Here is a 15,932-nt window from a genome sequence, read left to right as displayed (position 1 = left end):
TTATCCATGTGCTGAAGAAGGAAATTGCTGACAAATCTTAAGACTTTGTTCCTGCTTGCACAGCACTTGATCAATGTAATTCTCATCAGTTAAAGAACTTTCCAAAAGAAGAAAAGTTTTTGCACTCTGCAAATCTCTGAAAAACGGCCCTTTTTTTGCAAAAACAGGCCAGTTTTTTGTCAAAAAAATTGCATGCATAGCCTTATGGAGACTTATAGCATGCTGCTGGCGGCGGGGGGGGAAAGAACGGCCCATTTTTGGCTTATAAGTGCAGCACAACATTTTTGAAAGCATTATAGTTGGTCCTTGTTAACAACTGTCTCATTTGGCAATCATTCATATTTACAATTGTGAGGAAAAGGAACTTTATGACCTATCCTTGCATTTTCAACCTTCACAGGCCTGTAAAGCAAAGCTGAAGCAAGATCATAAGCACAATTGCAATTTCACTTGGCAATCGCTTTGCTTAATTGGGAGTTGCCAGTCCCAATTGTAGTCATTAAACAAGGCCTATCTATAGTCTTTTGTTGTGGCCCAGCAGGAGCTGTTGGAGCTGCAACCAGACTCCGACAGCGAGGGGCCCTATGATTCAGCTGTGGAGGATCCTGGACAGGGTTCCGACTCTGAGCAGGGCGCAGAAAGGCTGGTTGGCCACCAGGAGGCACCTGAGCCTTGGACCAGTGGGGAGGAGACAAGGGAGTGTGATCCTGACGTCATGCATTGGAGCAGTGGGGAGGAGACAAGGAAGTTGGTCCTGAATGTCAGGCAACGGAGGGCTAATAGGCGTAAAGAACAGTTACGCAGTTACAGGAGATAATTGAACTCAGCTGGTGGTAATTAGTAATTATAGTCCTCTCAAGACTATAAAAGGAATGGCTTTCCACAAGCTCATCGCAGGAATCAACGTGTTTACTAGAGCTGGAGAACTCTCGTGGATTGCTGGATTGCTGCCAAGGTTAGTCTGTGCTGGATTGCTGCCAAGGTCTAGTCTGTGTGTTAATAAATCCTTGAAGTATCTTTGTGTCGGCGTGCTTTGGTGTTGAAGAGGGGTGGTCAGAACAGTCTTTTATGGGAAAATATTAATTTTACACAAACTAAAAACGACTAGTGCTAGACTAATGGCCAACAGAAGACTTTCTAGCTCACATTCTATAATTATCTGAATAATATCATTCAAGATAAACAATTCCAAATGCCAATTGATATAATGTTAATGTTTGACTGCAAAAAGGGGGGAAATGAACTTACAATACCGGTGATGTTTGGGTTTGCTCCTCTTTCAAGCAGCAGTTCAGCTACTTCAGTACAGCCTTTGTAGCATGCCCACATAAGGGCTGTCCACCCACCCTAAAACCATAAAGCAGAAAATCATAGCATTCCTACAATTAAACAAAGGACTAAGCTACATAACTGCTGAATTATCTTCAAGACAGCAATATATATTCGTTTCCAAAGAAACACAAAAAGTGTTACGTTGCAACGAAAACGAAGTCCTGCGGTTCTTAAAGAATAATAAAGGTCTTATTGTGTAAGGTTTGGGATCCATTTCATCAGAAGCACAGAGCATTACCCTCACTTATGATATCGATATAAGTACAGCTGCACATATAGACGTGCCAATGTGCACAACACTTCCACCCAATCAACCTCAGTCTTGACATTTCTACACACTGTGTAGCCTTTGTTTTACACACACTGATAGTAAACAAGACAGAAAGGAAATACAATGGGGTAAAGGAAAGTGAAATGCAAGAAGTATAGATTTTATTCATATGGGGTTATTCTCTGTACTGTTACTGCTGGACAGTGCACTTGTGAATTTCCTTTGAAATTCTCTTACTCAATTAGCAAATGCATTCTATTATGTAAAACATCTATATGAACTTCTGGCATTACATTCCAAGAAAGACAATCACCTAGCACTAACACACCCAAATTGAGTTCTAACATCATAATTAAAAGGAGCTAAATAGTATACAGGTAGTTCTCAAGGGGTGACAGCAATGACTGCCATCATTAAAAGTGCAGTTGGAAAGTGCAATATCACGAGTACATCACTTGGCAATGACAATCCCAGCAGTCCCAGTAACTTTAAGGGTATTCAGCGGAAGGCAGCAGGAATCCCAGGAAGAAGCATACAATTGGGGTTGGGGAGTCCAGCGCATACACTGGGAAGGGCTAGCGCATGAATTGGGGGAAGGCTTGGAAGGAGGCCTGGTGCAGATTTGCATGAATGCAGGATATAAATCTAACAAATAAAGATACTGGGAAAATAACACTTTTGATGTTATTATAAAAGTAAAAAATATACCATGTCTCGATGTTCTATATTCACATTGCATGATAAGAGTTCTGTTACAACAGCAATATGCCCCTCTTTAGATGCAGAGATAAGAGCTGTCCAATTATCCTAAAATAGGGCAATCAAAGAAGGAAAATGTCAGGGTTTTATAAGTACTTAAGAACAAGCTTTTATATGTATTTCATTTATTAAACAAATTTATATAGCTGCTCATACACTAGAAAGAACGTTCAGCTAGCTATAAACAAAATAAAAATGCAACACAGCTGGTTTTTTTTAAAGTAAAATTGAAGCCTTAATAATAATTAAATTTGAATACCACCTGACTGTCAATGGTTTTGGACAGCTCATAACAATCAAAGAAATTACAATAAAACCAATAAAAAAAGAATTTAAAAAAAAGGTGAAACTCGCATTCATCTATCTGCCTCCCAACTCCATTAACAACTTGGCCACAATGCCTGAGGAAAAAACCAAATCCTCACCACTTTTCTCAAGGGCAACAGGGTTGCAATCATCCATATCTCCCAGACTAGGATATTCCAAGATAGGATAGGCCAGTGCCATGACAGAGAAGGCACACTTCCAAGGACCCATCAGATAACATTGTCTCACTGATGGGGCCCAGAGCATTGCCCACTTCTCCAAATCTATTAGGACAGGCACAGAGGTGGGCTGCTGGCAGTTCGCACCTGTTCAAGCGAACCAGTAGCTAAGATTCTGCGCACTGGCAAATCTCACCACTGGCTGGCCCTGCCCCCGCTTGTTTTTCAGCCATTTTTTTGGCCAAAAAAAACGGCCTGAAAACAGCCTGAAAAAATGCCAAAAAACAGGCGGGCGCAGCGTCAGACAGTGGTGGGATTAGCCCCAATCTGCTGAATCCTACCTCTGCCTTTGAGGGATGTGGCCAGGAGGCGGGGCTAAGTGTGATGAATGATGTCGCCCACCCAGTCACATGACCAACCAGCCACACCTACCCAGTCAGAGAACCGGTTGTTAAGTTATTCAAGTCCCACCACTGGACAGGCAGAAGCCACAATCAAAAGTTTGTTCTAGCTTGAATTAACTCCCTTAAACTATTAAGCTTTAACAAAAACGATTTGCAGACATGATATCATACTTTATTTATTGTAACAACAAAAAATAGTATGGAATGGCACAGTCTTATCTGTTGTATATTTTGTGTTCACAGGTCTGATTTAAAGATATATACAGGCTGATGGCAAATTAAATGCGCTGGAGGAGAGATAAAGTATAAACCAGAATAAGCTTCTTAGTACTTACTGAATCTTCCAGGTTACAATTGGCACCTTTTTTTATCAGTTCTTGGACAATTTCTAAATTGCCTTGCTCTGCAGCTAGCATCAAAGGAGTCTGACCATTCTGCAATTAAAAAAAATATATACATATAGGAAAAGGCTATCTAACCATTCTTATAGCAAAAAGCCATGTAGTATTCAAGGTTTACTTAGACACTGAAGCATATCTCCTAAATCAGTAGCGAAAAAACAACACAACAGGTAGTTCTCATTTTATAATCCTGACTGGGACCAGCAACTTTGACACTAAACAAAGTTAAGCAAAACATCAAATGACCCAGGGGTGGGTTCCGGGTGCTGATGCCGCCAATTCGCTCAGGGACGCGCTGTGCGCGCTTGATGCGCATGCACAATACTAAGAAATGCTTCTGTGCATGCCACCTCTGAAATGACTACACAGGCTCACAATACAGCAGTGTTTCTCAACCTTGGCAACTTGAAGATGTCCGGACTTCAACTCCCAGAATTCCCCAGCCAGCGAATTCGCTGGCTGGGGAATTCTGGGAGTTGAAGTCCGGACATCTTCAAGTTGCCAAGGTTGAGAAACACTGCAATAGAGGTTAGCTACAGACTAGCAAAAAAAAGTAATCTGACCATGTCAACATCCCACATTTAAAGATCACAAATTAATGCTCTGAAATGGTGAACAGAATGTACACCAGCAATTTGCCATGCTTCCGCAGCCTCTGATAGTTTTCAAAAACTACTCAAAACTGGATAGTTTTCAAAGTTTTCACTTCATTTTATCATACCTCGTCCCTTTCATCCACGTCTTTGCACTTCTCAAGAAATGCTTTCAAAGCAAAAACGTTTTCTTCTTCCACATAAGTCACCAAGCTCTGAGACATCAGATTAGCCATCCTTAGGGGTCAGGTTCCACAATGGCAGTTATCTACGTAAACAGAAGGAACCATTTTAATGTGTCAGTAACATACTGAAAGAGGCGGATGACAAAATGATTTCATGTCTATCACTAGAAAAAACAATTTCAGTTATATCTGTATCAGTGACGTGCCGTCAGCTTTAGCCCTGGTGAGGCACTTTTTAGACTTGTGGACTTCAACTCCCAGAATTCCACAGCCAGGGATGCTCAGTTCCGATTTAAAGCGACAGCATTTTTCCCCCTGGCAAAATAAGTTTTCCCATTCTTTTTCTTCTCCCTCCCCCTCCTCCCTCCCTCTCTCCCCCCTCTCTCAAACAGACACACGCACACAGAGAAATTGGATCCCTCTCTCATTCACTCACTCTCAAACACAAACACAGAAGTTGGATTGGATATATTTTCCAAAGGCTTGAAAGCAGCCCCTCTGCCATACCCTCCCCCTTCCCTTGCTGCCTTCCGATCAAACTTTTTGAATTCCTCCCCCCCTCCCCACACGCACCTTTTCCAGCTGTTTCAGAGACGATTTCAACTCTGCTTCTCCCTGCCCTGCCCTCCCCTCTTGAAAAGCCAGAGCTCTGTCAGACTGAGCTAGTTGCTCCCAGAGAACTCTAAAAATGCCCTCTACAGGAGGTGAGAGAATACGTGCCTCATTTGCATAAGGAATTTTTTGCTTGTTAACCCTTGCTTAACTCTTAAAAGGTGAAAAAATCCTTATGCAAAAGAGGCCCCTCGTTCTCTGGCCTCCTCCTAGTTAATACTGAGAGCAGACACCAAGCCACTGTGACTTGAAATCTGGTAGCAACTACCCTGGCTTTAATTATTTTAAGAAAATAATTTAAAATCCTTTCCTTTCCCTGAGGAGACTGGTGAGGCCCCGCCTCCCTTGCCTCTAGGGAATGCACGTCCCTGATCTGTATACAGATAATGTTCAAGGTACTCAGCTTTTTAGTGTCATAATAATAAAGAAATGGTTAAAAATGAATTACAAACGAAATGTCTGCACATGTCAAACATTTATTTGGTATTTTGATACAGCAATAGCAATTTATCTTTAAAATGTCTTACTTTATTATATCACGGTTTTATTTTACATCTAGTAGTAATAAAGAAACTGATGCCAAATGAATAAATATTTCCTTTAACCATGTATTTATCAGCACTGCAGTATTTTGGATTGTCATAGCTCAAAAATATACACTAGAAGAGACCACTTAGAAAGAAGATATATGTATTTCAAAAAAAGTTCAACCAAGGTCTTTCTCAAAATATGATAATTCAACAGAAGTCATCTGTTACTATTTGAAATAACAAATAAACCTATGCATAACACAAGCAATGTGCAATCCCCTCATACTTAGTCTCTCTAGTAGAAATGTTGAGACCGAAAGATGTTGAGACTCCAGAAAGAGTACAGAGAAGAGCAACAAAGATAATTAGGGAACTGGATGCTAAAACATATAAAGAACAGTTGCAGGAACTGGGTATGTCTAGTTTAATAAAAATAAAAAAATTAGGGGTGACATGATAGCAGTCTTCTAATATCTCAGGGGCTGCCACAAAGAAGAGGTAGCCAAGCTGTTCTCCAAAGCACCTGAAGACAAGAAGCAATGGGTGGAAACTAATCAAGGAGAGAAGCAACTTAGAACTGAGGAGAAATTTCCTAACAGTTAGAACAATTAAACAGTAGAACAGCTTGCCTCCAGAAGTTGTGAATTCTCCAACACTGGAGGCTTTAAAGAAGAGATTGGATAACCATTTGTCTGAAGTGATACAGGGTTTCCTGCCTGAACAGGGGGTTGGACTAGAAGACCTCCAAGGTCCTTCCAATTCTGTTCTATTCTATCCTGTTCAAATATAGGCTGGGTTTCCAACTTTTTATTTTCAACAGTGAGACAGATAGACCTAAGAGATTAAATTTTCACCTTCCCTTTATCTACCCAATTGTGCACAAAAGAACTGAAGACCATGACCACCACTGAAGCAAACATATATTTTTATAATTATGTAATTTGTCATAACTATCTTAGTTATGATTAGAAAATCAATTTGAGATACTTTAATTGTCTGAAAGAATACATTTTAAAAAGCACATGGGGAAAAGTGATAAAGCTCCATAGAGCAATACAGAAAGAATTAATAAAGGCATACAAGTACAGAAAATCCAGCTGCTGAGGCTGTATTTCAAGCAAAGTGGTATATGTAAATATAATAATTACTACCTAACACAAGTAAACCTCACTGCTCAGTGGAATTAATTTAAGCCTTTACAGAATTTTCATCATGAAGCCTTTATACTCCAACTTTCCCATTGGCATACAAAATTGTTTAGGTAACATATTGTATTTATCCTGTTTCATTTACAGCTTGCAATTAGATTAAACAAGTGATCATTAGTAATCAAACTTTGCTGATGAAAGGTTGTGAAAATGTATTACTACCATGTACTTATTTAAATAAGGAAACTAGTAGTATTAGTTATAAATAAAACAGAGACTGGAATTCTCTCCTATATTCCAATTCAATATACCTTAATGTTATTCAACTTGAAGTTAGGAGGTAAAATTTCCATTGCATGAAGATATGCTAATAGACTTTGTAAAAACCAGGGAAAAAGACATATGTGGGAAAGCAATATTCCCTTCATGTTGCCTTTCATAACTTGTCTTTCGTTCTCAACTAAAATGCATTCCACATTGTACAATATTAACATAAGTGCACTCGGTTGTAACATTTTTAAATAAAATTCAACATAGAAATTCTCCTGGTTTGAAAACTGTGAGGAAGCAAATGAATTCTGGGCCTGTTGTTATAGAGATTACTTGCAGTAAGACTATCTCACAGAATGCGCACAGAAGTGAGTGGTTAGCTATCCTAGCATTAATAATGAATGCTAATATAACTCTTTAAAAAATCAGTTCTGAGTGAGAAGCTCAAAATAATAAAAAAGAAGGGACTGAATAAAATATTTCCTGCAGGTCACCAGAAAAGAACTTCCTAAAAACATGGATGACTATTAGATTTGTAGATACGGCAAATTAATGAAGCTGCAAATACATTCCAATACGTTACTCATATTAATTCAAATAATTCCTATAAGTACTTCCTCAATGATGCTACACAGATATGTTTATGAAGTCTCTAGCAAATTAACTCAACTGAAATGACTTTTAAAAAAATATTCATGTGTCAGTGTAGGGTAGTGGTTAAGGTCCTGGGACTGACGCTAAAGCTCCTGAATGAAAAGGATAATTCTTTTATTATTAAAAAGTCAGTACAGAAACAAAAGCTAATTTCTAACTTTTCTAGAAGAGCCATATTGCAACAAACACAAAAAGCCGAATCCAGAACATTTCACTGTCACTGAAATTGAAAGCGGTTGATAGCAATTTTCTAGATTCCCTACAAAAAAAAGGTTATTTTATCATTTTTTGAAATATTTTTTACATTCTAAAAATAAGAAAATGGAGTAATATACAGTGTTTCGGTATGGTTTTTAGCAATAACTTTAAATGGAAATGGAATGCATTCCTATGTAGACAAAGACTGGATTTATTTTATATGCTACTACATGAGTCTTATTTTTTATTATTTTTTATCTTTTAATCACTATAATATATGTCATTTTCAACTGCACAAATCATGATTGTATTTTGTTATTCATTATATTTCACCAATATATTTTCAAAACATTAAAATGTAACTTTCAGATTCTTCCTTTCTCTGAAGCTTGGGACACCAGAGAAGTACTGTATGGAAAATAGCCTGGATTATTGGCAACAATGCACATCTACCGGTAGGTATCATAAAGATATACAAAAACCTACAAAACCTAAACCTACTAGAAAATCAAAGTAAAATTATAAGCTAACAACAAAGCACATTTGACATCTGTTATTAAACTCATTTTTACTCAAGAACTTTTAACATACTGCAAATAACAGATCATAGCTTGTTATTTTGCACGAAGGTTCTTCTGATGCAACCTATAATTAAGAAAAACGCATAAATCCATTTTTTATACTTTGGTAGCAAGCTGTATCATGTAGTCATATCCCTCTGTAATATTCTATGGATGCCACATCCTGGAGTTTGACAGTCAGAAACCAAAGCTGCATATGCTGTAGCATTATTTCACTGATTACCTGTCAGGCAGGACAAAAATAGCTGAGGATAGACAAGGAAAATCAACTTTTAAACTCCCTAGAAGTGTTAATGAACTATCTTAGGACAGTATTGAATGAATTGAACTGTAGCTTTCATTCCATATTCAAAAGTTGACAAATATATGTTCAAGTTTCTAGTAAGATCCACTTTCCCATTCCTGAAAAAAAGTTAGGAGTTAGGAAAATGGCAGACAAAAAAAGCGGGGGTCCCCACCAGGGGTAGGTTGCTCCCGGTTCAACCATGTTCGTCCGAACCGGTAGTGGCATTCAGGCCTGGGTCGCAGAACCAGCAGTGACCCAGGCCTGCCACGCCCCCAATCTGATTCCCTCACCGCCGCTGGGTCGCTGCCACGTTATTTTCTAGTGATTGCGCATGCGCAATTCACTATAAATTGTTCATTTACAATGAACAGTGCACGCATGCATTGTGCATGGATTGCAAACCGGTAGTAAAATAGACAGCAATCCACCCCTGGTCTCCACCAGTATTTAATTCTGTTGTTGATCAGTGCAATCTGCGAAGTATTTGAAAGCATGTGGCCTTCACACACACACACAAAAAAAATACAGTCCATCTCTACTTTAACTTCAATGAAAATCTACAAGATTAAACATACTTATTTAGCAGAACTCATGGTGAATTCTGTACTTCTTAGGATTTGCTAAATGTGCACACTTGAAATGCTATTCTTAGGAATTCAACTTCTGGTCGAAACGAAGCTCATGATTTTCCTATAATTGCTTGATAACATTTGATGGCTAATCTCATACACTATTTTCTTCTCAATTTGGGTTTTTTCATACTTGAAGCCTTAATCACCTGCATTCTAATATCAACCTTTCATACTATCATGTCCAATATGAATGTAACAATATAAAAGTTTGCACACAAAACTTGTCCAGTTATTTCTTTAACATTATTATTTAAAGAGTAAGAGTGTCTTCACATAAAGTGTTAACTTATAGGCTCGAGAGATAAAGATGCTTTTATATGACAAAATTTACTACCTAGTAATGAGACTTTAAGCCTTCAGAATGTTAAATAAGAAAAAGTCCATAGAATAGACTTCATATTAAGAACTCCTGAATTTATTTTAGTAATTGTCACTTTTCAAGGTGTTCTTTTTACACTGTTTTTTCTACACTGTATTAGTATTACCTATCTTCAGGAAATGGGGGATAAAGCTTCAAAGAGAAATGGAAGATATTCCTATGTAGACAGTTAGCAATACAGCAGTTTTAAATAAGAGTATTTAAGATTACAGCAACTCTATCCATATATCCCAAGATTAGCAATGGTTCTGACAACATATACAGTACTGTCCCACAGAAGCTAACCAAAACTCCTTCAGTTGAAACAATTGCTTAAAAAGCAATTTACACTCTTTATTATTCCAGATTTTATCTTTTCTAATTTATTTTTTTTAATATTCAGGATTAATTTTGTTCAAGTCTATTAGATCAGCTTTTGGGCTCAATGTGTTTTTTTAATATTCTCACAAAATAATTTATATGAGAAACATTTGTCTTCTGTATTAATTTTAATATTTTACAGATAAAATGCTGTGAAACTAATGTTATGCATTAATACAGCTACAATTACAAAAAAAATCCCCTCATTACATTATTACCAACCTTTGAGTTTTCTGCAAACAAGTGGAAAGACTCTCTTATCAAAAATATAGAATTTTACTACACTTAAACAACACTTTGTTTACCACTTAGACAAGTTCAATAATTAACACTTGTTTATCACACAGAACCACAAAGTAGGCTAGAAAAATATCTACTCAGACAGTCTGATTATTTACACAACATATTTATCCATGGGTTCCTTAATTAATAGATAAATAAAACCTTATCTGGCAAGCAACTCTAAGGAGGTCTCTCTTTCTCTCTCTCTCTCTCTCCCTCACTCCCTCCCTGCAAATATTAACCCTTCCAAACAATTTTTAAAATGTCAAAAATAATTTTAACAAGTGCACCAATGTTAAGTAGCAAAATTCTTCAATTTACTCATTATTTCAATTTATTCATTGCGGTTTAGGAGCGCTCACTATCCTTCTTTGCTTCCCTTGAACTCAAAAGGGCATGGCCATTTCAAATCCTTTCAAATATTCCAACTCTGCCATCTTGCAAAATAAAGGAGCCACATATATTCTTGCCAGGTTTTACATACAGTTATGTCATCCTAATGTGGCCAGTGTGCATTTATCACTAAAGTGCTCTTTGCAAGGCAAGAAAGTATGCTGGCCTATTATGACTACCAGATTTTAATGAAAATACTGACAGTTTTATCGGTTATTGGATTGCAAAAGAGTTGCCAAATTTAATGAAAATTAAATTTTACAAAATGCAAAATCCATAGAAATGAAGAAGCCTAGGCCAGATGATGGAACACAGCACATAATGATTCATAACTACAATGCCACTTAAATCCCTGCTTCAGAATGTTGGATTAAATCTGAAAAAAGTCTGGGCAAACCCAAATAAGTTATATTTATATGATATATTTATATTATATTATGATATGATGTATATGATATATGCTATATATATGATATATGATAGATATATCCATAGAGATATATAGATATAGATGATATATAGATATAGATAGATAGATATAGACAGAGACAGACAGACAGAGAGAGAGAGATATATAGATATAGATAGATATAGATAGATATATAGATATGTAGATGTAGATATAGATGATATAGAGATATAGATATAGAGACATAGATATAGAGATATAGATATATATAGATATATAGATGATATATAAATATATATATATATAGATAGATAGATAGATAGATAGATAGATAGAGATAGATCCATGTAGATATAGATTAGATATAGATATAGATATAGATATAGATATATATAGATATATAGATATGTAGATGTAGATATAGATATAGATGATATATAGAGATATAGATATAGAGATATAGATAGATATAGCGAGATAGATAGATAGATAGATGATAGATAGATAGATGATAGATATAGATAGATAGATGATATAGATAGATAGATAGATGATAGATAGATAGATAGATAGACGATAGATAGATAGAGATAGATATATAGATATAGATAGATAGATAGATGATAGATAGATAGATGATAGATAGATAGATAGATAGATAGATAGATAGACGATAGATAGATAGAGATAGATATATATAGATATAAAGATATAGATAGATAGATAGATAGATAGATGATAGATAGATGATAGATAGATAGACAGATATAGATGATAGATGATAGATGATAGATGATAGATAGATAGATAGATAGATAGATAGATAGATAGATAGATAGATAGATAGATAGATAGATAGATAGATAGATAGATAGATAGTTTTCAACTGTCAAAATGCCAAACTGATTAACATTATTACGCATTCCGCTCTTCTCCCCCTCGGGTACCAAACAAACCTAGACATTTCCCCAGGTCTTTCCGTGTTTCTTGCCTTAAGCGAAACCTCATGGAGCGCCCTTCTCAAGCAACCAGCTCGCCGAAGAACCGGCGGAATCCAAGATAACGGGGCTATGGGTAGGCATTATCTCCCCCCCCCCATTCGCCTCTCCGTCGCTAGCAGCTAAAGGAGCGGGCTCTCCAGCCACCCCCAATCCCCGCAACCCAAAGCGTCGACCCATTTGCAAACGTGTGTGGGGATGGCAAGGGGGAAGATTACGCCTCGGAAGAGAGGCGACCACCCTGTTCATAGGTCGCTGGGCAGCGGATTTACACATTAACACACACACACACACACACACGCACTTCACTTCAAATGCCCACCCAGTTCACAACCGCCCGCGTTAGGCGACAACAGCTCGGGAATGAAGCGGCCAGGAAGCTCCGCTCCCTTTGTCTGACGCTCTGCGACCACCGCCCTCCTCCCCGGCAACCCCCCCCCCACTCCCCTTAGCCGGAGCCGTTCGCTTCGCTTGCACGGCCTTTTACCAGCGCGAGGGAGCGGTCGAGGAGGACGACCGTTGACGCGGTGGTAGCAAGTACGGTAATAGTAGCGGCGGCGGCGGAGCGCTCCGTGTCCCCTCAGCCCAAAGAGACGGCGGCCATCTTTCGCCTAAGGTGCCGGCCAGGTCACGTGAGGCGCAGGCTCGCCCGTCTTGCTCTCCCCCCCCCCTCCCCTCGAAGGTTCCGGAGCGCGCGCGCGCGCGCCCGCGCCGAGCTGGATTTCCACGCTCGCGACCCCGGCGGGAAGCAATGCTACAATAGGGGGGCGGGGCGGAGCAGGGATGGGAAGGGGTCTCCGCGCCACCCAATTGGCTGAAGAGTTCCTACCGTTTGATTGACCTGCCGCGGCCCAACGTTGAAAGCCGTTGAAAAGCCTCGCAAGGATCTGGGAGGGAGGGAGGGGCTGGGGTGAAGGAGGCGGAGCTGTTTATTGTCGCCTCAAACAGTGGTCTCCAACGTTGGCAACTTTAAGACCTGCGGACTTCAACTCCCAGAGTTCCTCAGCCAGCTTTGCTCCTCAGCTTTGCTGGCTGAGGAACTATGGGAATTGAAGTCCGCAGGTCTTAAAGTTGCCAAGGTTAGAGACCACTGGCCTAAAAAACCTGCTTGGCTCCCTCAGGCGTTTCCTCAGGCGGGTGTCATTTATTTATAGGTACGCACGGCTACGCAACCACGGAGGGCGTTGTCAACCGTGGAGCCGAAACAAAATTAGAAATGCCGTAGAAATAAGATGTGTTTCAAAGAGGTCCTCAAAAAGGGGCTTTTTTTTTTTTCCAAAAAGCAACTGGCTTTTCCTTGATGTCTTCTTTGAAAAGTTTTGTTTCTGGGATGAGAAGCAAAACGTTTTAAAAGAAAAGAGCAACACCAAGAAAGGTGCTTTTTTCCAAAAAAAGGGACAATAATGACCTGGATGCACTACAGGCAGATTTTCATAACAAGATGGAAGAAAATCGTCAGTTGCTCCTGAGTGAAAAGAGTGGAAAGTCTGCCAGTTTGAACTGAGGTAACGGAATGTGAGGCAACTGGCAGTTGGAACAGAGTTCTTTTCAGGTGAGGAGGGGAAGTAGAACTCCTTAGCATCAGAGCTTGTTAATTACTGCAAAGAAATACTAATGATCTGATGTTCATTTCAAAAAATCCTTTCTTAGCGAGCACCTTTCAAAAGAAAACAGCAACACCAAGAAAGGTGCTTTTTCCAAAAAAAAAAAAAAGGGACAATAATGACCTGGATGCTCTACAGGCAGGTTTCAAAAACGAGCATGCAGATTGTGTAGGCGGCTTAGATTGAAATGCATGCTGTTAAAATATAATCACATAAATCCAACAAACAAACAAAAGATTCAACAGGATGCAGAGAATTTGGTAGTCCGGTTAGGTAAACTCAGGTTTACCTAACATGCTTTTTGCATTTAAATTGGAAACTTTTTTTTTTCAAATTAACTATTTGAACTATTAACCACATTGTTGGGTTTTCGTAACGAGATGGAAGAAAATGGTCAGTTGTTTGTGGAAGATGATTACAGGAATATGAACCGAGTACTCGGCTAGTGTATGAGATGCTCCTTAAATCCGTTGGCTCAATGGTGGTTGGTGATTGAAATACATAAGGGAATATCGCTCCTGCAAGCAGTTCCATAGGTGGAAGGCATAGACATTGTGGTGAGGTACCGACGTTTAGTACTGTAAGGAGCCCCAGACTGCTCCTGAGTGAAAAGAGTGGAAAGTCTGCCAGTTTGAACTGACAGTTCTGGCAGTTGGAACAGAGTTCTTTTCAGGTGAGGAGGGGAAGTAGAACTCCTTAGCATCAGAGCTTGTTAATTACTGCAAAGAAATACTAATGATCTGATGTTCATTTCAAAAAATCCTTTCTTAGCGAGCACCTAGAAGCCAAGAAGAACATACGTGCCAAATTTCAAGTTTGTAGGCTTTACGGTTCTGGAGATTTTGTGATGAGTGAGTGGTATTTGGCTTTTATATATATAGATAAGCCTGAAATCCTATAATTAGTAGCATCTAATTCATCTTTTGTGTGTTAATTTTCTGACAAATGTGTACACTCAGTTGAAACTTTAAAGAGGAAGGATTAATTACTTTGCTAATCTGCCTTCAGCTGTCCTGGTGGTTCAGGATACGTACTGCTCCAAATGCAACTTTCGATAAGTTTCCATGCTGCTTTTTTTATTTCCACACTTTTCCACTAAGTGGCCTTGCCTTATCAAATATCATTGGCTCCACATACTATTCATATCCATTTTGTCATCCTCTTCTGCAATAACTGCTGAGATTGTCCGATATACCATAGTCAACAGGTGTGTTCAACTCCAGATCAGACATCCAGATCCAGGAAAGAGTGTGTATACACTCGAGTCAGTTTTGAGTCAGTTTTTGACTCCTAGTGACTGCTTGGATTAGTCCCTGCAGCTTTTTGTCAAAGTTTTTCAGAAATGACCTGTGCTTGCCTGCTTCCTAGGGCTGAGGAATTTACTAACCCAAAATCACCTACCTATCACTTACCATATTTTTCGGAGTATAAGACACAATGGAGTATAAGACGCAGCAAGATTTTGAAGAGGACAATTTAAAAAAAAAGGGTTTGTACTCTGCAAACCTCCCAAAAACGGCCCGTTTTTTGCCCAAACGGGCCTGTTTTTTTAAAAGGACATTAATAGCCCTTAGGAAGCTTGTAGAGTAGTCCTGGAAGGTAGGGGGGCCAAAAACAAGCGAAAAATAGACCATTTTTTGTGAAAACTGGCCCATTTTTTGTCCCAAAAGGGGCATGGATAGCCTTTGGGAAATGTATAGAGTGCTGCTGGGGGGGGGGGGGAAATATGGGCCATTTTTCACTTATTTCTGCGCTCCCCAGGAGCTCTCTGAAAGCCTTCTAAAAGCTATGCACAGCCATTTTGGTGATGGGGCGGAGTTTTGGGAGGCAAAAATGCTGTATTCAGTATATAAGATGCACCCAGATTTTCAGCCTCTTTTTTGAGGGAAAAGGTTGCGTCTTATATTCCAAACAATATGATATGTGCCTAGGTTGGGACTAGAACTCAGTGTCTCCCAATTTCTAGCCTTAACCACTAGACCAAACTGGGTCCATCCAGGAAAGAATAATTATCATGTAGAATTAAATCAGAGTCCAAGGCAAAACGATCCTTAACGTTCCAATTTAATAAATCAGACATCTTAGCACATCTGTGAAATCCCAATTCTGGAAATTACATCAGAATCCCACCCAGTTAAAAGTTCATGATCTTGTCCCCACACCCAC

At 38.9% G+C, this 15,932-nt stretch overlaps 1 protein-coding gene across 5 annotated transcripts in view; it reads right to left on the bottom strand.

The window, feature by feature from the left end:
* KIDINS220 (kinase D interacting substrate 220) overlaps positions 1-13,006 on the bottom strand; it is a 64,690-nt gene extending 51,684 nt beyond the window's left edge. For 4 of the 5 annotated variants that reach the window (XM_087702758.1, XM_087702753.1, XM_087702755.1 and 1 more), the window contains exons 1-5: positions 12,650-12,726; positions 4,374-4,513; positions 3,587-3,685; positions 2,312-2,410; positions 1,249-1,347 (exon numbers count right to left, since the gene is read on the bottom strand). In XM_087702758.1, the coding sequence (XP_087558884.1) occupies positions 1,249-1,347; positions 2,312-2,410; positions 3,587-3,685; positions 4,374-4,481 (405 nt within the window). In that variant the 5' untranslated portion in view covers positions 4,482-4,513; positions 12,650-12,726. Of the gene's footprint in view, positions 1-1,248; positions 1,348-2,311; positions 2,411-3,586; positions 3,686-4,373; positions 4,514-12,649; positions 12,727-12,991 lie in introns of those variants that run through there. The other variant, XM_087702754.1, reaches the window with a different exon arrangement.
* Between the last annotated feature and the right edge of the window lie 2,926 nt (positions 13,007-15,932).

This window comes from Thamnophis sirtalis, unplaced genomic scaffold (assembly GCF_051295495.1).
Source record: "Thamnophis sirtalis isolate CommonGarterSnake01/CBP01778 unplaced genomic scaffold, rThaSir2_p1.2 scaffold_16, whole genome shotgun sequence".
Lineage (NCBI taxonomy): Eukaryota > Metazoa > Chordata > Lepidosauria > Squamata > Natricidae > Thamnophis > Thamnophis sirtalis.
This window is presented reverse-complemented; position numbering and strand designations above follow the sequence as displayed.